Below are 23,553 nucleotides of genomic sequence, written 5' to 3'. Positions count from 1 at the left end.
TAGGTCATGAAGCTAAAAAAAAATCATGAGGTAAGAAACAGATCTTACAGGAGTAAAGTTTAAAAGAGAAATGAACTACATGATTTAAATAAAAAACAAAAACAATGACAGGATCCTATCCAGAGAAAGGGAACCAGCCACAGATGAAGGGGCACAGAGACGGGCAGTGGTGAGGAGCTAGCGACAAAGGATGACAACATATCGGTATGAAAATGGCATAAGGAAACACATTCCTTTGTACTTCTTAAAAGTCTACACTTCAGGGGTTGGGGATTTAGCTCAGTGGTAGAGCGCTTGCCTAGGAAGCGCAAGGCCCTGGGTTCAGTCCCCAGCTCCGAAAAAAAGAACCAAAAAAAAAAGTCTACACTTCAGGCATTGCTTCTACAGTTTCTTACTAGAGAAGTTTCTGTGACTGTAGAGCACCCGAAGCACAAGGAAAAAATGAACCATTCTCTCCTCAGTGTGAAGCCAGCTCTAGGTGCTGCAGCCCCCTTCTCAGTGTTACAGAGGAATTTGATCACCTGCCAGCATCCACACAGAGGTTCACAACCTTAGGCTCCAAAGACTTCTAAGGGTACTAGGCATGCATGTGTCATAGGCTAAAATGTTCCATGCACATAAAGCAAAACAAACTTAAAAAAAAAACAAAACCCCACCAAGCACCGTGGCTATTGCTCATAACAGACTGATGGCCTGGCATTCACCCAGCACTGGATTTGATACCCAGGACTAAAGGTAAAACAAAAAGAAAAAGGAGGATGTGTGCACTCTTAAGCAACTAATAAAATCTAATACATCATTTAAAATTAAGACTAAGTGGGGTAGAGATGGCCAATGGTTAAAAACACTGGCTGCTCTTTCAGAGCACAGGAGTTCAATTCCCAACACCCATATGGCAGCTTGGGATTGCCTGCAACTCCAGTTCCAAGAGAGGCAACAGTCTCTTCTGGGCTCTGAGGTCATCAGAAACATACGCAGTGTACACATATATGTGCAGGCAAAAATACCCATACTCATAATAAATTTAAAATGTTTATAAATGTGTTTTGCTGGTTGATTTACACTATTAGAAAAATTTACATATTAAAAATAAAAATAAAAAAATAAAAGCCTACTGGATAGGCTAAGATTGTATTCCAAGCAATATATAAAGTAAAGGAAGACCCAAAAGAAAGCCACATTCTGCCCAAAGTTTGTCATATATTAAGTGAACAAAGATGGTAAGCTAGATACAGAGAGATACCTACATTACATTTAATAGCATAGGACTAGGACCAAAAATATGGGAAGAATAAATAAAGAAGGAAAAGGAAACCTTAAAATTTAGACAGGTAATTCACAGAACAACACTAACTGTTCAATGAATATTTAAATGTTTAGTATTACTAGAAATCTACAAACACGCTTCAAAACAATGCCTTGCCATTCTTCATGCAGTTAAAACAGTCTTATGCCAAGGACTGATAAAAACGAAAACCAGCAGGGTTTCATGGTCTATTGGCTTACAATGGTATCAACTGTAGGCCAGTTGTTTGAAGAGCAAACTGGCTCTACCACCTTTCCCTGAATAGGGGCACATCTCAAGGTGTGACAATTCCTCTTTCACAAGTGTTTCCTAAAAATATTTTTATACAAGAAAATGTATACCCACTCTCCCCAATTCACTGCTACCTACTTTGTTGCTAAGAACAACATACAAGATGATGTTCCTCTAGAAAGTAGACATAATATAGCAGGTCTATACTATATTCTATAGTAGACATACTATAGAAGGTCACAAAGCAATTATACAAATTAAGTCTGTATGTCTTAGGGCATGTGTGCCAAATTCAGGCCAGTGAAAGGAGAACTAGAAGAATAGATGCATCTTGTCATAGGCAACCCCCTTAGTTGGACAGACACTGGAGATTTTGTGTATTATTTTCTCCACATTTTTGTGGCTAAATTTTTTTAAATAATAAAGGAGGTATTATTATAATTATTATTATTATAATATTATTATTATTCAGAGATAAACATACTAAAGAAGTTATTCAAAGTTAACACCCAGAATAACTGTCCCAGCATTAAGAAGTTACATCACCTTTTACTCTTATAGTAGTGACTATTAAAAACAAAAAATACATACTCTGTAACTGATGTTACACTTTCCTGTCCAAAAGGTCCAACTGGATCATCCTTGAATTTATCATTTGGAAGTTGAGGTGGTAAAAATTCTACATCTTTTTTCTTTGGGACTTTGTAATACTTCCAGGCTACATTAGCTTCATCTTCTTCCAAGCTTACTGCTGTACCAACATACACGGTAGGTTCTACAGCTTCCTGAAATGGAGGTGGGAAAGACTGGGACAAACTGTCTATCCTATCTTCCATTGGTTTGGTAGGAACCAAGGGATCCGGTGTTGGCATTTGATAAAAATGTTGACTCTGGGGAGTTGAAGGCGTTTTAGTCACTCCTTCATCAACCACATCACACGGATGAGGACTAAGTGGGGGAGGCTGAGGTGAATTTGCCAGTTCAGTGCCATGCATCTGAGGAGTCTTTGCTACATCATTAGTTCGGATGTTTGAAAATCTCACTTGACTATCTGCAGCAGAGATCACAAGTCTTTGGCTGGCTGAATCTGTGTCCATGCCAATATCATCACTAATTGATACACGGTGGTGAAAAGGGGTCAAGGGGCGCTTTTGTGGCTTCTCACTCTTTTCTTGCTTCTCATTGGTCTTGTGCTTAGGAAGTATTTGCTGTTGTTGCCCTAAAGATGGTGCCTGTCCTTGTTGCCCAGTATTTCTTGTTTTAAGACTTTTATGCCTGAAAAGTTAAAAAAAAAAAAAAGATTTAGTTATTTATGTTAATGTTAAACTATTATACAAAGTATATAAAGTAAGATTTTGAGACACGTGAGATCATTGGTTTTTCATTTGCAACTCTAAGAATAGGATGATTTGAATTTACAAATCACTTGGCAGTGATCTTAAGCATAAAAGCATACAGAACAATTCATAAAAGCCAATTTGCAGAACTAGAGAAATGGCATGACGGTTAAGGAGAACTGACTCTTGTAGAGGACCCAGGTTCAATTCACAAGACTCAGGTGACTCACAACCATATCTATGTCCAGTTCCAAAGAACCCTATACCTTTTTGTGACCTCTTCAGGCACCAGGCATACATATGGAACACATAACATATATTCAGACAAAACACTCATGCACATAAAATATATCTTCTAAAAATGTTTAAATCAACTCACATTCACTTAATAGCTCTATGATAAAATAGCTAATTAACATATCATTTAACTATCTTGGCTTCTCAATAAATCTAGTTAAGGAAATTTAAAATTTCTTCATTTATAAATGTACCTGGTATTTCAGACTTAGTAACTGTTAAGAATGGCTTCCCCAAGCTCAGTCACTAACTACAATGCTATTGTAACTGATTAGTCTAAAGGTGTTAGAGTCAACTGACAGATGGGCCTACTTAGGTTCTCCAGTATTTGACACTACAGAAGAATTCATTTAACTAGAATAGGAAAAAAATGCTTAAAACAACCTTCTCTTCATCCATGAAGCATTTCTGAACTGAAGGACTTAAACCATAATTTAAAATCTAGTAATTTTGTTAGGTCTAAGATCTATATGTTACTTGCTTTTATTTCTCTCCACACAAAGAAATTACCTCATGAAGTAATTGAATATGGAATTTTAAACTTCAATAATAATTTTTCTTTAATTCTGGGAGCCTTATTTGTTAGCTAAATCAACACTGCCAACCAAGCAACAGTAGCACAGGCTAACCACCTGAGTCAGTGCTGAGGAGCCACACGGAAGGCAAACAGTGACACCTACAGGCTGTCTCCTCACCTCCACACTCACTGTGCCTGTGCATGCCCACCCCCGATAAACAGATGCAATAAATCAAAAAGTTCTTAAAAATGGCAACCATTTCTTTTTCAAAGACAACTCTAATAAAGAACATTCTGAATAGTTCCTTCACGCAAAGTCTAGGACATCTTACTTGATGCTATCTAAGAAAACATGACCTAATCAGAAGGACACAGAGAAACCAAATCTACCATTACCCAAACAGCAGAATGAAACACAAAGTACAAAAAATTATAGACCAATATTCTTCAAGAACACATGTGTACATCATTAACAGAAGGGAATACTTAACAAATTAGGAACAATTCAATCCAGCAAAGCATAAAACAATCATCATAAAGCAAACGGGGTTCATCCTAGCTAAAAATTTAAGGTATGACATTAGAAAAGAAATTAAAATAAACCTGTAGTATTCATTACATTAACAGAGTAAACAAAAGGAACAATTATCACCAATAACTAAGTAGTAACTAAACATTACTACTTAATATTTAAATAAATTTATCCAATACAAAAAGGCAAGAAAAGAAATCAAAGATCTTGGCTGAGTCCTCCTTCAGCTCTTGGAAGAGAAACCTTTATTAGGTGGCTCACAACTGCTTGTAGCTCTTCTAGCTCAGGGAATCTAAGGTCTCCGCCCTCCTCGGTTGCCCACACTGATGGGCACATACCCACACTCAGACGCATAATTAAAAATAATAAAAATAAATCTTTCAGAAAAAGAAAAATCAAAGATCTGAAAAAAATAAAAACTATTTGTAGTTGACAGAAACTTCAGTGCAAAGGTCAAAGCATCGACTTGTAGTCAAACTTTTTTTTTCCCAGAGATAGGGTTTCTATGCAGCCAAGTCTGTCTGTCCTGGAACTGTCTGTATACCAGGCTGACCTCCAAGTACCAGGGTTAAAGGCATGGGACACTACAAGTGGTTAAAAAACGCAAACATTCTTAGAAGAAGGGTAACCAGACCTTGTGTCTCTTCAGATGTCGCATATTACAAAACAATTGTCTATGAAGTATTCTTGCCAAAAATGCTGACTCTGAGACAAGTTTCTACTACAATAATAAAAATGACCTGTATGGGGCTGGAGAGATAGCTCAATGGTTAAGAGCACTGGCTATTCTTAACCAAAGGAGACAGGTTCAATTCCCAGCACCATATGGCAGCTCACCATCTGTAGATCCAGTTCCAGGGGAAGCAATACCCTAACACAGATATACATGCAGGCAGAATACCAATGTTCATAAAAGAAAAATAAACTAATTTTTAAAAAAATGTCCTGCATGTGGCTCTAAGAACCTGATCTAGATGCTGAAACATAGGGTTCAGTAATTAACAGCACATACATACTACTATAACATAGGATGACCTAAGAACAAAAATAGAATGCCAAACCTCTATGGTAGCCTAATCAAGGTTAAAGATACTTAACAGTAACACACACACACACACACACACACACACACACACACACACACACCAGAAGAAACAATAATAAAATTCATGTAAAAATAATAACAGTATCATTCATCTATCAGTTACTCAGATACTTGCCTGTTGCAGAGATTAAAACTTCTCATTTAAAAGATTTTTTGAGACAGGATTTCCTGCCTCAGGTTGCCAACTGCTGGTATTACAAGTGTGTGGCATCACACCCGGTTAAAATTAGTTCCATAACAGCACACTTTTTGCCTTTTCCATTATGTTGACATAGTGATGGAACAAAAGCAACAGGTGGTGAGACCCTTGGAGCAGTTACCAAATATGCTAGTGGTGACAGCTGTGGTCTTCACTACCAGGTATCCAGGAACTTCTTGGTTTGTGTTTTCTGAGTTTATGTTGTGCAGAGGTTTGAACCCAGAGCCTGTACAGCATGCTAAATAAGCACTCTATCAATTTAGAACATGTTTAAAGCCAATTTTATTTTAAACTCAGTTTTACTGTTTTTTCTATTAAAATCAGGGCGGGGGGATCACATTTTATTAAACTTCAACAGGTTTATATACTTGTACTGCTTTCCACAGTCTGTATAAAGAAACCACTCTATTTGCAGCCAATCTGTACACAACTAAGGTCAATGGTTGCTTAGAAGAAAATTACTTACATCGCTGCTTGAGGTTAAAGCTAAACTAGCCTTTCTTCTTCATGGAATAACATTTTTATTTGAAAAACAAATCACTGAGTTGAACGTGGCACTGAATACCATAATCCAGAACTTGAGAGACTATGGCAGAATAATCATGAACATAAGGCCAGCCACCAGCTTCATGAGACCTAGACTAGCCTGTGGCTATATAGCAAAATCTTGTCACTTGCAAAAAAAGGAAAATAATGACTGATAAACCATGATTATACATTTTTCTTATTATTTGGTAGAATTGCTTAATAAGGTTTGTTAAAAACACAGTGAGTTTGCCATTTTAATTAAGAATAACTGAAAAACCTAGGCTTTTGAGTAACATTTAAAAATTTGAAGTTACATTAGGCCACTGGTGACATTTTTAATATTAAACATTTTAAATTTAAACATTAAACATTTTTAACATTAAATTAACAAAATGTTCCAACATTCAAATTTGCATAACTCAGCAAACCGCTGTCTTCCAAATGACCAATACTTGATGTTATAAAATCATATTATGTAAAGCATCATTTCAATCATTAGTAGAATCCGGTTATTAAAGTAGCTTCAGCTTCCACACTACAACTGACTTTGGGCATGATGACAGACACCTTTAATCCCAGGACTTTAAGGGAGGCAGAAACAAGTGGATCTCTATGAGTTCAAGGCTACCCTGGTGTACAAAGCAAACTCCAGGGAGCCAGGACTACATACAGAGGTCCTGTCTCACACACACACACACACTCACCCAAAAGAAAAAAATTCAATCAAAATAGCATCAAAATCATTTTCTCTTAAAAATTATGAAAATAATTTATTATGCTTAATAATTTATTAAGATCACTTAATGTTCTTGCAAAGGACTAAAGTTCAATTTTCAAGTGCTCACATGGCAGCTTCTAGTTTGTAATTCCAATTCCAGCATTATCTGATACCCTCTTCTGACCTCTACTGGTACCAGGTATATACATGGTACAAAGATACATGCAGGCAAAACACTCATACACATAAATTAATAAATTAATGTTTTTAAAAATGCTTTGCTCATGTGGATATATATTAGGTTTCCAGTCATTTTTTAATGAAGCAGTAGTTTAAAATGTATCTAAATTATTTTTTAATTAAGTACTTCAAAATGTATCTAAAGTAAATAAATATAAATTAGGCTCACATAAACAAAACCACTTTGGAGTTCGTTTCTCTGGGTGTTGGAGATCAAAACCAACCAAGGTCTTCTCCATGTCAGGCAAATATTCTACCAAGGAATCACATCGTAAGCTCTACCAGTGCTGACAGGAGCCTGATATGGATGTCTCCTGAGAGGCTCTGCCAGAGCCTTACTGACACAGACTAAGATGCTTGCAGCTAACCATCAGACTGAGTATGGAAACCCCAGTGGAGGAGTTAGAGAAAGGATAGAAGGATTTGAAGGGGTTTGCAACCCCATAGAAAGAACAACAAAATCAACCAACCAGACCCCCTCAGAGCTCCCAGGGACTAAACCACCAACCAAAGAGTACACATGGACAGACCCAAGACTCCAGTCCATATGTAGCAGAGGATGGCCTTGTTGGGCATCAATAGGAGAAGCCCTTGGTCTTGTGAAGGATTGTTTCCCCATCACAGGGGATTGCTAGGGTGTTGAGGTGGGAGTGGGTGGGTGGGAGGAGGAGAATCCTCATCGAAGCAGGGGAAAGGGGTATGGAAGAGGGGGGAAAGGGGAATATGTAAATATATAAACTATACAATAAAAAAAAATAAACCCAGAGAGATCAATAGAGATCAAACCTGCAAAGTCACACTTCCCTATGACATAGACGCCTGCAAAAGCATTCCATATATCCTACTGGTTGTCTAGATCTGATCACTATGCATTACGTTAGCAGCATTCCTTAGTGTCTTCCTCTAAAATCACTTCAATAAAATAACTGAAATCCATTTTCAAGGACTAAAACAAAAGCGCATTATAAATAAAAAAGACCTGCCTAATAAAAATCTCTGCATACAGGAAAAAACCGCTCTTTTCTATGGGACTAGACATTAAGCACTCTTACTGGCACACACACACACACATGGCACACACACACACACACACACACACACACACACACACACACACACACACACACACACACACCAGTGGTCTCATAATAGCCTAAAGATTCAGAATTTCCCAAAATGTATACCCACATACAGTGATACATGACTAGTCAATTCTGCCATTGCCAAGTGAAAGCACCACAGACAGTATGAAAATGAGATATGGATATGTTCCAATAAATTTTTATTTATATATACTAAAATTTGAATTTCATAATTCATGTATCACAAAATACTTTTTTTAACTTTTTCAAACTCTTTAAGATGTAAAAATCTGGACGCTAGAACAATAGGTCACTGGTTAAGAGCAGGGATTGCTCTTTTAGAGAACCCAGGTTTGACCCCAGCACCAACACAATGGCTCACAACAGTTTGTGACTCCAGTCCCAGAGGATTCTACACCATACTCTCACCTCCCAGATCATGCACAGGATGTACATACATGCAGACAAAACATCCATACACATGATAAAATACTTGTTTCTTTCTTTTCTTTATTTGGGGGGGGTGTTGTTTTGGGTTTGTTTGGTTTTGGGTGTTTTTATGTTTTTTTTTCAACCTTTATACAAGGTTTCTTTGTGTAACAGCCCTGGCTTTCCTGCAACTTACCCTTGTAGAACTTGCTGGATTCCCAACTCACAGACCTGACTGCCTCTGCCTCCCCTGAGATTAAAGGCCGGTGCTGCTAGGCCCAGTCGCTTCTGTTTAAACTTTTAAGTATCATTTTTAGTCCATAGGCCATACAACAAAACAAGGAGTAGACTACATTTAATCAAGTAAATAAAGGTTGCCAATCCTTGTCTTAAATTATGTTCAAGAACAATTATAGTCAACTAGTTTAATCTGTTAAATATTAATGTATCGTATACTTATTCTAATTTACCAAGAGAGGCAAGTTTTCAACAGTGTTGCCTTTCAAAAACTAGATGGTTCAACCCAAAAAACTAAGTAAAAACTTAAATGTACGTAAAAACATACCATAGCTCTTGAGTCTGTCAATATATTCAAGTAAACCCAGTCAATGTGTAAAAAGCAAAACAAAAACAAAAAACTACAACCTTGGCCACATCCTGGAAGGACTCCATCCTTTAGATAAATTTCATGGAAAAAAGAGGTAGGTACATATTCAATCACAAATATGGTAACAGATGTCAAAGCCACTACTAGTGTTTGAAGTGGTGGTGAAAGTGTATAATCTACCTTAATAAACACCAGAAAGTAATCAACCCAACAAAAGCCTGACAGTCAGATCTCATCAAAGGCCTCAAAACATGAAATCAATAGCCCAAAGAATCCCAAGTTAAACTCTTCTGCTGCCAATCTTTTAATAATGCAATGAATTAGAAAGCTGATATTTTGCTCATGTCTCCTGTAAAATCATTAATTCTTGATCTTATTTTAGTAATTCACCAATAGCTGCCCAAGAATAAAAAATTTGCTACATGAAACTCAACAGTGTCTTTACTATTTTAAAAATTATGGGGCTGGAGAGATGGCTCAGAGGTCAAGAGCACTGACTGCTCTTCCAGAGGTCCTGAGTTCAATTCCCAGCAACCACATGGTGGCTCACAACCATCTGTAATGAGATCCGATGGCCTCTTCTGGTGTGTCTGAAGACAGATATAGTGTACTCATATACATAAAATAAATAAATAAATCTTTAAAAAAATTATGAAAATTATTTCTTCTATAAAAATGCCTGGGAAATCTTACCAGGCATAATGCAACTAAGGAATGTGTTTCTCCACAGACATATGAGCTAAGGATGATGACCACGACTGTGATCCCAGGATGCTAAATGCTGAGACAAGAAAATCTCAAGTTTAACGTCAGCCCGAGCAACACAGCTAGAGCCTCAAAACGGCCACCAAGTGTCTCTGCATTGGCACAGCAGCCCCACCTCGGCTGAGATTTTATGTCCTTCTAGAATCAGCTTCAAATTGCTGCTTATGTTCTCAACTTTCTCCTTGAGATAAAAGAATCTTAACATATTTACATAAGTTACCCAAAACAAATATTAGTATTATAAATATAATATATACATATCCATAAGCATCATCAATTGGAAATAACTTACCTCAAACAACTACAGCTTGTTCTTTGTGTGGCTTCAACAAAGTCCCAGCTTCCTATTTTATCAGCTGTCTCTTCTTCACACAGGCCACTGGATGTAGCAGAATACTTCCTCCTAAAGTGTGAGTTACAAATTCCTTAGTATAGTTCATTTAGAGCTGAATTTAATCTTTAATTTTATTTAATTTTTTAAAGATTTATTTATTTTATGTATGTGAATTCACAGTAGCTGTCTTCAGACACACCAGAACAGGGCATCAGATCCCATTACAGATGGTTGTGAGCCACCATGTGGTTGCTGGGAATTGAACTCAGGACCTCTGGAAGGGCAGTCAGTGCTCTTAACCACTGAGCCATCTCTCCAGCCCTATTTATTTATTTTTATTTTTTGTTTTTTTCTTCAAGACAGGGTTTCTGTGTAGCCCTGGGTATCCTGGACTCAGTTTGTAAACCAGGCTGGCTTCAAACACAGAGATCTGACTGAATACCTCTGCCTCTGCCTCCCGAGTGCTGGGATTAAATGCATGTACCACCACAACACAGCTTAATTTTACTTTTTAAAATTAATTTTTCCCCCTGGGTTCGGGTCCCCAGCTCCGAAAAAAGAACCAAAAAAAAAAAAAAAAAAATTAATTTTTCTCAGTTTTTATTCCATACTCAATTAACCAGCATGCAAATTTTAAATATCAAAATAAATATACAACTGAATATGGTGGTGTGTACCTTTAATCTCAACACTTGGGATGACAAGCACTGTGAATTTGAGGCCAGCCTGAACTATACACTGAGCGCCAGGCTAGCCAAAGCTATACAATGTGGGAGGGAGGGAGGGACAGATGGAAGGACAGATGGATGGACAGACAGGCAGACGGATGGATGGATGGACAGAAGGGTGGGTAGGTGGGTGGATAGATGGGCAAATAAAAATAAAAATACATACTTGTTCTGTAATCTGTTCATATTACATTCTTGCCAGACTCGATCCACCACATGATTTGCTAATTTTCTTGGTATTTTCCCACCATGATGGCTAGTACTGTCAGTGCTGAAGCCATCGGATACTGAAGAAAATTTGACCCACTTCTGTGCAGACTGAGGATCAACTGAAAACAAACAAAAACAGAGGTAATAGAAAGGTAAAAACAAACTGAAAGTAACAAGATGGACTTTTTGTTAATTTGTCGAATGCTTTGGTAATTCTAGTGACATTCTGGGGTCAAAATTTTTTTTTCTTTAAATGCAGAGAGCAAAGACAAGAGCTATCTTGAATAAGAGGTATATAAGGTCCTGGGTTTAATTCCCAGCACCATAAGCAAACTCATATACACAAAACGTGTGTGGGAGCACATGCGTATATGCAGGAATAATAAGATACCATATCTGTAGCTTTTTCTCAAATAGGTCAGAAAAGGATCAATTTATAATCAATGTATACATACACAGAGGATAAAAAAGCAAAAGTTAAGTGTAAATTTAGATGAGTTTTTTTACATTATACTTATAATTTTCCAGTAAGTTTTAACAATTCCAAAATAAAAATTGCTAAGTACTGATGTACTCAAAAGACCAGATTTGTAGCCAGAGCTTATTGATGAAGGAGCTAGTGTAATACCTGATTGGACTTCCTCAGGAGATGTGGGTGGAGTGAGAGTAACTGAAGACATAGCAGGATCTCTTGTGGAAGCAGGCACTTGATGGATACCCAAGCAGGAAGCTGAACAGTGAGAGGATCCCACAGAACTAGGGGTAGGAATGTCTGATTGAGGGACTAGAACAAAACATGCTGGGTAGATCATTCGGACACCCGCTGAAAACAAAATGGACAAAAAAGAAAAAAGTGAGGGAGAAAAACACAAATCAGCTACCACTGTGGCAGTAGTGGAATTAATTTCATTAAAAAGCACTGCAGTAAAAATTATCATATATTATATTTATAAAAATAAAGAAATCATTGTATGTGTCTCTGAGTGTAGCTGGACACATGCCAGGGTGCATGTGTGGAGGACAGAGGATAAACTCGGGTGTCAGTCTCCACTTTCCACCTGGTTGAATCCAAGTTCTCCAGGCCACTGTATATGCCATGCTAACCTCTAGTCTGTGAGCTTCTAGGTCTACTCCTAGCTCAGTCTCCCATCCTGACACAGGAGTACTAGGATTAGAGGACTGCACGATACTGTATTTGGGTTTCATGTAGATTTTGAAATCCAAACTCATAGCCTCAGACTTGTATAGCAAGTATTTTTAAGCTACAGATTTTCTACTGTAAATGTTTTGCTTTTTTAAATTTGTTTATGTAGTTGATCAATGTGCACTGCATTAACTTATAAATTTAATAAAGATAACGTGGACACTTAAGATCATGGACCATTTTGTCTTCTTGTCTGTTTTAAAGTCTAATAATGTACTGTTTCTCTCATAACTATTCCAATAATAAATCATGTATTTACTGAAACTGAATAATAAGAATAAAATAATAAGAATAGTTTCAACTTTAAAAAAAGCCATGCATGGTGGTGTACATCTGCAATCCCAGGACTCAGGAGGTTGGACAGGCATGTGTTGAGTCCAAGACCAACCTGGGTTATAAGGCAAAACAGTCCCAAAAAAACTAATAAAAACTCCAAAACTCCCATAAGATAATCCTTACATGAGACATTTCTATTAGATTGCATTAACTACAGTATCAAAGATGCTAATTCCAGTAATTTGCTCAAATATATATATATATATATATATATATATATATATATATATATTCCATAACTCCCATGTATTTACACATTGTCAGGCTTGACTATGCCACATCTTAACAGAGTTAAACATGCTTCGAGGGATCGGTGTGGTCTCTTTTACTTCTTGTCTCTGCTCCATAATTAATATGCCCAGAAAGAGACCACTTTGCTAACCTGCACCTTGAATATGACATGTGGACTAGAGCTAATCTAGAAAGAACTGACTTAGGGACAACACACCAATGCCAGAAGTTATTTAGGAATATTTTGTTACTAAAAGTTTTGCTAAATAGTCAGGCACTATACACAATACAGGCTGTCAACTTTTCTAGCCCCCAAATAACTCCTTCACAGTTACTCTTGTCCCCTTCTTTAGCACGTAGACAACAGAGTATATTCCTCTGTCCCAATAACTCTGGCTTGGACAGGTGGCCAGTCTTGACTAATTCCCTAGAGCACATGTGCTATTCCTCTAGGTCATTTTCATCTCAGCAGCAGCTTTAATGGACTCCACTGTTAGGCTTGATCCCTGTTGTTCCTAAGAACACTGTGTCCTAGAACAAAACATGCTGGGTACCATGTAGACACTGGGTACTTCTTTAACCTGGACTGTACAAGGAGAGCATACATAAAGCCATCACAGCCAACCCTGCAGCCCTTATGTGCAGAAAAAGTAAGCAAGAAAAATAAATGTTCAGTATTGAATGCCAAGGGAGCTGTTTGTTATTTAGCAAAATCTAACTAGAATACACAGGATTCCCCTTCAGACTAATATCAGAATCCATACCAACAAGAACTTCTACTGCAGCTAAAGAATCATCTTCCCAATCCATGTCTTCCTGTTTTTCTTCAGACATCTCCTTCAAACCACATGAAATAGGATAGAACTGTTTCCATTCACCAATTAATTTTTTCGTAGCTGAATCAGACATCTTGAAAGCCTGTCCCGTGAGAGTGCCATTTAGTCCAAATGGACTTAAGATAACTAGAAACCAAAGCAGAAATCCAATAAGCAAAGATTTACAGCAAATAAAATCATAATAAACAGTGTTATAATGATGTAAGTCTAATAAAAAAAATCCATTATGATCACTCCAAGGAAACAAATTTATCATACATTTTAATATAAAATACAATGCTAAGAGTTTGAAAATAGTTTAAATTTATCCCTACCCCAAATTCAAAATATAATCATATTTCAAAACGATCCAGGAATACCTGCATATCATTCAACTTATTCTGACTCTAAGCAACTTGAAGAAAAAAATGTACTTATATAAATAAGTCTAAATATTTATGAAGTACTGACACATAAATTTTAACGCATGCACGCACGCACACACACACACACACACACACACACACACACACACACACACTACATTTAAAATTAAAGAAGATACTTCCAGTACTTAAAAAGCAATCAGCAACCTTATAAAACAACTTCTCTTGAGGTCAACAATTCATGGTATAAATGACATCAAAAGTTCCCTTGGGTAGCTATGCTAAACATAGCTTACACACGAAACCTTGAAATGATTAACATATCCACAAAGTAATATGCTATTAAGAGAAAACAGAGAAATGTTAAAATTCCCATGCATACGAATTTTAAATAATTTCACTAATGGTATTTATTTTGTTGTCTTACTAATATAATTGCTAACATGAAAGTTTAATCTCCAACACTAAAATAAGTAATCAAATGCCTATGACAATAAAATAATCTACCTTGAAATGGGCTATTAGACTGCTGAGCAAGGGTGACATGCTCTTCACTGAGAAGGTACACAGGTTGATGTTGGTTAATTTCCACACTGGTACAAACATTGCTGTCTCCATGCAAGAAAAAGGTGAAAGAGCAGGACAAGTGTTCACTAATAAAGAAGGAAAAGTTATAGTTTAGTGATGATTAATAGCAAAAAAATAGAAAAATAATTTGCTTTGCTTTTAATATTTCAATTTATTTTGAGACAGAAATCCACATATCTCAGGCTAGCCACGACATAGCCAAGGATGGCTTTAAACTTCTGATCATTCTAACTCCACCTCCTGAGTGCTGGGATTACAAGCATGTGCCACCATGCCTTGCTTATGTGATTCTGGATCTTGGGAACATGAGGTCTCATGCATGAAAGCCAAGCACTCTACTAACTGAACTACATTATCAATTCATCATGCTTTGCTTTATTAAGAAGTTATACCACAGAAATGAATACATTAGCTCAGAAGTCTTTATTATCCGTGGGGGAGAGAAATGATCCATATGAGGAAAGATGAAGTATTCACAACACTGTTTATAATGCAAACAGCTTTAAGAAACCAGTTAAAATAAGTTAGATATACCACATATGCAGTTATTACACGATCACAGAAATAAGTCAAGAAAGCAAATTAGAAAATAAATTCTCAGGGCTGAGGCACATGAGCTAGAAGAGATAGCCTATTCATTTTGTCTAAACCTAGAAAATACATTCTTAAGGACAGCAGATATATTTTAAATTAAAGGATAAGAAAATCAAGTGGGAGAAAAGGAATTGGGACAGTATATACTAAGAATCTTTTCCCACACATCTGTCTCAAGCATCTGTCTTAAAGCCGGTTCCTTAAATGATCATTAATCAACTCCAAACCAATATATACATGTACTAGACCTATTTAATATTTTTCAGGAACAGGCATAAAGAACTAAATTATAGTAAAAGTTATACTAGAGACCTAATAAAAGTAGAAAATAGTAATAAAAAGGAAAAGACAATGATGGCAAACAACTTTGATCCCAACACTCAGGAGGCAGAGGCAGGGGGGATCTCTGTGAGTTCAAGGCCAGCACGGTCTATGGAGCAAGTTCTAGGATAGCCAGGACTAAACAGAGAAACCATCTTGAAAAACCAAATTTTAAAAAAAAGTAGAAAGTAATAGAACTGAGAATTTCTTCAGATAGCAGGAATCAACAATGTCTAAAGCCAAAAGAAGAAGTTGAACCTTACAAATGTTGTGGAAGTCACTAAAGTACCTGACAGCTGGTATGAGGGTATGTTACTGTATCAACTATTCACGTGTCACAGGTTCAACTTTGTTCTCCTCTTACTCCTTTCTCATTAGTGCATGTGAGTAGTCTAGATTTTTCTCTAATAAACACAATACAAAGCCAAAGCAGCTGACATAAAATTAATCTTGTCTTTAGCAATAACAATAAACAATGTCTGAAATTTATAAACTGAGGTCAAGAATTGTAAGATTCTCTGAAGCTACAGCATTAATTATGAGAAGAACTAAACAAGAAGCAGAAAAATAAAACCAGGCTTCTTATAGAAATGGGGCTGAGGTATTCGAGCTGGAAATATTTTTTATAATACCATTCAGTTCTATTTATATTACAATTTCTTTCAAGTTTTCTGAAATTGTGAATGCTACCCATTAGTTAATGATCACTACATCTTTCTCACCTAGTAAGTTAGTTGTGCTTATGTTTTATGATTATTATTCTTCCTGCTGTTTTTGAGATAGGTCTTAATAGCCTGGACTGGCCTCAAACTCCCAAATCTCAGCTTTTTACCTCCCAAGTACTGAGATTACACTGATGTGCTGCCATGCTCAGCTTAATTTTTGTTCATATCTAATATGAACATATCTGCTATGTCAGAATAATTAAAACCATATTAGAAAGTAAAAAGAGACCACAGAGGAGGTTCCCATGCCCACGCAGCCCCCGAGTCTATTAGTATTTTTCAATAGCCACGCTCTATTTGTTAAAGTACTGACACTGAGCTAATCAGTATTTGGATTAACCACTAGAGCTCTTTTTTTCTCATTAAGAATCTGATCCAAGATATAATATTTAAACAAGTTTTTTAAAAAGATTTATTGATTTTATTTTATGTATATGGATATTTTGCCTACATATGTGTCTGTGTACCATATGCACGCAGTGCCCTCAGAGGCCAAAAGAGGGCATCTGATTCCCCTGGAACGAGCGATACAGACATCTGAGAGCTTCCAGATGGTAATAGGAATTGAACCCAGGTCTTCTAGAAAAGCTGTTAGTGCTCTTTAAAAAGCTAAATTAAACTTACTTTTCCTCTGATTACAATGCTTACTTTATTGGAATAGATCTTGGCTGAAGAATTATGAAGATTATATACAGATACTATGACAAAGGAGTATAAACTTAGTTATCAAGCCAAGATATGTAAAGAAAGGTAATAGCTCTGACAGCTGTTCACCTCCAAAATATTCATTGCTAGTGCTCATTTAAAACAAACACTTGAAGTTTTATTGAAGTTATCCAGCACTTCTACTGTCCAGTATGCTCTAGCAATAGCAAGGTACCTGTGTTACCAAGAACATACTAGGCACAAATCTATCCCCAAACAAATTTTTTTTTTTTTTTCCGGAGCTGGGGACCGAACCCAGGGCCTTGTGCTTGCTAGGCAAGCGCTCTACCACTGAGCTAAATCCCCAACCCCCCCAAACAAATTTTTAAAATAACTGCACACACATACACATATACACACACTTAATACTGTACTAAGGCATGAACTTAAGTTAGGTACTATGGGATAAAAAGCAAGTATAGGGTGTTATAAGAATGCCTTAACATGAAGAACTCTGTACTCAAAATGGAATTTTAATTCCTAAAAAAAGAATAGAGTCTGGATCTCATCCCCCGGGTTGTTCCCATATCCCATGGTGACAGCCATCTACCTACCTTCAAGATTCATCCCTTCTCCCATTTCACCCCTATGGGTCTAGTCTTCCAGCGTTCTTTAAACAGGCCTGCCTTTGTACTCTCAGTTTTTGTCTTTTTCTTAAGCCCTCTGAAGTCACCTTCTTTGGAACTCTGTTCAAATAATTTCTTCTAAGGAATCTATACTGTTTCTAGTTGCTCTTCTTGGGGTAAGGTGTGTTTTTGCTAAAGGAAGCATTTCCATCATGTAAATATTTTGGTCTTGAAGGTAACCATTAGTGAAAGAGGAATCTGTCTTTCCTCTACATCGTGTCTGCAGTAAGCCTTTGACACAAAGCAATCTGACACATTGATATAAACTATCAATAGAATAAACTATAGAATAAAGTTGGTAGCTGAATTTATTTATAACTAACCATTCAAATCTATTTTCAAATCTATCCTCCATATAATACTCTAAACCACAAATATAATACCATTTTAACTTTTTCTTTCTTTTTTTCTTCCATCTTTATTAAATTGGGTATTTCTTATTTACATTGCAAATGTTAATCCCTTTCCCAGTTTCCAGGCCAACATCCCCCTCCCCCCTCCCCCTTCCCTTCTATATGGGTGTTCCCCTCCCCACCCTCCCCCATTACTGCCCTCCCCCCAACAATCACTGGGGGTCCAGCCTTGGCAGGACTTAACTTTTTCTTTGCTCCATCATTCCCCGTTTTTACCAATTCCTTTTAACTACATATTTGTAATGCATAGACCTGCATGTCTTTTGGGGGTATTATTATCTGATGGGTATACTTTTTGTTCTTTATGTTTTACTATACATCCCAGAGTGGCCTAGTACTTGCTATGTAACCGAAGTTGGCTCGAATTCTGGAACATTTTGTCTTACGTTGGCCCCCTAAGAGTTGGGATTAGGAGTAATTATCAGAACTCCTACATTACCTTCTTGCTTCACAGTGCTGCTGGGGATCTTCATGAAAACTAATTGCGATCACGTAACTGGAAAGCCTAAAATCATCACCAGTTCCCTAAAATGTTCAGGACTAAATCCAAAAATATTAACATTGTACTTTAATACCTTTAGAATGTGATCCTGGCAAAACTTTGTAAGCCGTGATACTTAACCCACCAAAACCCCCTTTATTTGCCATACACTTATCTCCACATCCTAATCAACTCAAAATTCCTTTAATTCTCTGCCAATTTATAAATACCTGGAAAAAATTTTATCTTTAATATCAGCGTAAAATTTTCATTATTGGTCCTCATTCATCCCCTCCTTTCCTTTGTAAAAGCTGTACTTGGTAACTTCACAGTAACACTATGTGTGTAAGTACAAGTTAGTACATGTGCTCATGTGTGTCCACGCAAGTCAAAGTCAGGTATCTTCTTCAATTGTTCTCCACCTTATTTTTGAAACAGATTCTCTCACTGACCCTAAAGTTTACTATTTGGTCAGCAAGCCAGGGGATCCTCACGTCTCTGTGACTTGCACTGTGATGGCAGGCACACATCATCATGCCTGGCTTTTTATATACACAATGGGGAGGAGCAGCAAGCACTTCTGATGACTAAGTCATCTCCACAACCCACTGAATAGCAAATTCTTCAATCGAGCAAAATGGTAATACTTCCAAAAATATTTGAAAGTATAAGCAATAACCTAAAACAGATATAGGTTCTTTAACTTGAAAAAGAATGGAAGAAAGGAAAAAACGAAGGAAGAAAAGGAGGAGGTAATTTGGTTGGCTGGCTGGTTGTTTTGGAGATCTGAATTATATACCTTCATATCTAAGGCTTCTCTAAACAATTAAGTTCTCCAAAATACTTCTTTTCACTCTGTGTTTCACTTCTAAAAAGAAATATTAAATTAGGAAACTTACAATTACTTTTTTAGTCTGCAAACATAGTGACATCATGTTTCAACATAAAGAGGCACTAAGTGTGTCACCAAGGGTGAAACAGTTCATAACATGAGCCACACGTCCTGCTCCTCAAAACAAAACAAAACAAAAGCATGAAGGCCAATCTCTCAAATTCCCCAACAACCTATATGCAACGAGCATTTAGTCACTTAACTCTTTTTTTAATTACATTTTATTTAATGTAAATTTAAAAATTAAATTTTATTTAATTTTATTTATGTGTAGTGTGTGTGCTTATAGGGGTCAGAGGACAACTAGGAGATGTAATTTCTCCTCTTCCACATTAGTCTCTAGGACCAAACTCAAATCATTAGGTTTAATGGCAAGTGCCTTTACCTGTCCCATTTAACTTTTAAATTAGGAGAAGAAAGAGAAAACAAAAACAAAAACAAACAAAAAAACCCCTGGGCTTTCTGGTATAAAGTAAAAAACTGGCCACCAAGGAATCTCCGTGAAAAGCTAACATTCCAAAGTCATGCAGCACTGTCCCTGCTTCCCACTGTCTGTCTCTATCTACAACACCCTGTTTTGTAGACAGAGCAGCTCTTACTCCCAGCAAGGAAAACCATCCCACCCATACTGCTAGCAAATGACCTCTATATACTCTTCATACTGCAATATGATTTACAAACCAAGCTTGTATATGATATTGGGAAGAAGTGATCTAAAATAGGACTCATATTTTTAAGATTCTTACATTGAAAGTAATATTCTAGGCACAGAACATTATAGTACAGAGAATTGCAGGTTAGCACTTACATACTAAATTCAGCATGGCTTCTTTCAAAGAGATAGGTTATCATTTATAGTATCATCCCCTGAGACACCTACAATTAGCACTAAGTGAACAAACGTCTTTAACTACAACGACAAGCCAAGGAACTTACACTGTTAGATACTATACTATTAGGACAGTGAAGGCTACTGTTTGTTTTCTAGATGCTTACACTGTTTATCAATGAGGCAAAAATCAGAGATAAATCCTCAACAATTGTGTCATAGAAATGTTCCTCAACTACATTATAAAATTAAAAGAGTTTTGTTAGTTTTATACGTGTTGTATGTGTATGTATGTTCTATGATCATGCCAGGGCACACTAGTGGAAGTCAACTTGTAGGTGTCTGTCAGTTTTTCCTTTCTACCACATGCGTTCTGGAGAACCATCACAGGTCATCAAGCTTGGTGGCCAAGCGCCTTTACCTGCTAAGCTACATCATAGGCTCCCTAAAAGATTATTTTCTAAAGAGGAAGGAGGAAGAGGAGGAGGAAGAGAAAGGACAATGATGAAGAAGACATACTCCAGATCAAAGAGTTAGCTCCTCTAGGGCTGGACATCCCAGTACTTAGGAAAAGGAAGCAGAGGAATAAAAAAGGCAGCCTGGGTACACAGTGAAACATTATTATCTCAAAAGAACAAAACATGGAATTTAGCTCTTCTATAACAAGTTTTCTGTTTGCTTGCTTGCCTGCTTTAGAGCAAGGTCTCCTAATGTAGCTTAAATTAGCACTGAACTTGTCCTGTAGGCTGGCCTCAAAGTTGAGATCTTCTGCTTCAACTTCCGAATTACCAAGATCACAGGACAACAGGTGTGTGGCTCCATAAATACATGCACGCACCTTGTGTGTGTGTAGTACTAGGAAGCAAATGATCTGTTTTCAGAATTTGTGTTAGGAAGCTATAGAAATAACAATATTCCATTTTGCTGGTAGAGAAGTTGAGGCCCGAAGAGGGTTATATGACTTTGTTTTGTTGTTGTTTGTTTTTACTTTTGAAACAGGATCTCTCTATGTAGTCCCTGCTGTCTTGGAACTCACTATGTAAACCAGACTGGGCTTCAACAGGCATCTGCCTACCTCTGCCTCCCTAGTACTGGGATTCAAGACGTGTGGCACCACAAGCTATGAGCTATTTTAAAATCAAACCCTTGGAGCTAGGGATGCTACCCAGTTGTACAGCAGTAGTCTAGCACATGTGAACCCTGGCTTTGATCTCCACATTGATCTACTCATTCCACACATACATAAACACACATGTATATATTACAAAATCAAGGTACTGACTCAAAAAAAATCAAAACATCATAATCCTAACAATTAAAATAGACAGAGTTGGTTGGGGATTTAGCTCAGTGGTAGAGCACTTGCCTAGGAAGCGCAAGGCCCTGGGTTTGGTCCCCAGCTCCGAAAAAAAGAACCCAAAAAAAAAAAAAAAAAAAAAAAAAGACAGAGTTGGGTAATTTTCCAGATCAACATATAAGCAGCCAAAAAGAAACTATGCTCAATAGCCATAGTAATTAAGGAACTACAAATCAGAAACATAGGATACCACTTCACACCAACAAAAATGGTTACTTAACAAACAACCAGTAAATAACAAGCACTGTTAAGGGTGCAATGAGACTGAAACTCTTATATTGCCAATGAAAATGTAAAACACTATAGCCACAATGAGAAACAGTATGGCAATTTTTCAGATAATTAAATTTAAAATTGTCATAAAATGCAGCAATTTCACTTCTGAGTAGGTAACCACAGAATGAAAAACAGGGACCTGAGGAAATATTTGCACACTAGTGTTTACAACAAATAGACAAAACATAGAAATGACTCAGATGCCAGCCAATGAGCAAGTCCACAATACACTAAATGTACAATGGGTTATTGTTTAGTCTTAAAGAAAAAAACCTCTCGCATGCTACAATGTTGTTAAAACTTGAAGGTATACCACATGAAATAAGTCACATACAAAATAACAAATATTATATGCTTTCACTTATATGAGGTACTTAAAACCCTTATTAAAAAAACAGAAAAGTTGTTTGCCATGGACCAAAGGGCAGAAAATGTCAATTGTACCACCATGTCAATTTCCTTAACACCATTGAAATACCGGAAAAAGGACAAAAATGATACATTTTGTTACATGTGTTTTTATAATATTTTAAACCTACTTATCTTAAATTCCTAGATTACTTTTATTCCATGAATTCAATAGTTTCCTATTTTTTATTTTATTTTTCTAATTTTTTATTTATTTATATTTATTTGTTTTGATTTTGAGGCAGTCTCACTCTATAGCTCTAGCTGTCCTGAAGTCTCTCTGTAGACCAGGCTGGCCTCAAACTCACAAAGATCCTTCTGCCTCTGCTTCCCAGGGGCTGAGAAAGGCAGGTGCCACTATGCCCAGCTAACAGCTTTCAAATTTATACATTAAGGTTAGCCCATGTAATAGGCTCAGCACAAGCAATAATTTGATTGATTGACTGACTGACTGATTGATTGATTGATTGATTACAGGAGCTCATACATCATAGAATGACCTCAAACTCATGTAATCAACCATAAACTTCTGGTCCTCCTGCCTCCACTTCCCAAATACAAGAGAGGTACTACAGACTAAACTGAGGACTTTGTGCTGTTAGGCAAGTCCTCCACTTACAGCCCCAGTCCTGTTATCAATAATCTTTGGATGTTCTCCAGATCATTTCCATACTCAGACAACTTTACCAGCCACCATTAATCAGCAATGTCCAACATTCTTAATATGTCCATGAACAAAGTATCTATCCGAAAATCCCAAAGAATGTATCATTGAATATTCTATTACTTCTACACATTTAGTGAACATATTACTGAACATTATAAAAAAAATCCTTAAAAAACAATTACTCTATGAAGTTTGAAATCTTTAATTCTTTCCTTTTGCTATTCTCTGCTTTTACTATTTACCATTACTCTTTAAAAAGATCTAAGTGTACAAAATATAATCGTCTGCCTAACAGGACTTACAAGTTCTGTTTTTCATGTCCTGGCAGTCGGCTCCAGCCCTTAGTCCTGTGTAGCACTGTAGAAATGTGCTTACACTTCATTACCTATAAAGCTAGAGAAACCGTAGGAATGTTTTAAGATTTGCAGTCATTTACAGTAAACCCTTAACTATGAACAGGGCCTTATCAGTCCTACTTAGGCCAAGCTCCCTTACTGTCTTCCTCATTTCATAAAAGTCTCATTAGCATCTAAA

The 23,553-nt window shown here is 36.8% G+C and overlaps 1 protein-coding gene across 1 annotated transcript in view; it reads right to left on the bottom strand.

Annotated features, from left to right (window-relative positions):
* Nucleotides 1–23,553, bottom strand: part of Med13 (mediator complex subunit 13) — an 85,869-nt gene that overhangs the window by 46,474 nt on the left and 15,842 nt on the right. Inside the window, exons 4-9 of the mRNA XM_032912906.1 lie at nt 14,645–14,790; nt 13,701–13,898; nt 11,794–11,988; nt 11,122–11,284; nt 10,186–10,296; nt 2,129–2,812 (exon numbers count right to left, since the gene is read on the bottom strand). Of these exons, the coding sequence (XP_032768797.1) occupies nt 2,129–2,812; nt 10,186–10,296; nt 11,122–11,284; nt 11,794–11,988; nt 13,701–13,898; nt 14,645–14,790 (1,497 nt within the window). The remainder of the gene's footprint in view (nt 1–2,128; nt 2,813–10,185; nt 10,297–11,121; nt 11,285–11,793; nt 11,989–13,700; nt 13,899–14,644; nt 14,791–23,553) is intronic.

This window comes from Rattus rattus, chromosome 9 (assembly GCF_011064425.1).
Source record: "Rattus rattus isolate New Zealand chromosome 9, Rrattus_CSIRO_v1, whole genome shotgun sequence".
Classification (NCBI taxonomy): domain Eukaryota; kingdom Metazoa; phylum Chordata; class Mammalia; order Rodentia; family Muridae; genus Rattus; species Rattus rattus.
The sequence above is the reverse complement of the archived record's forward strand: the minus strand, read 5'-3'. Positions and strand labels throughout refer to the sequence as shown.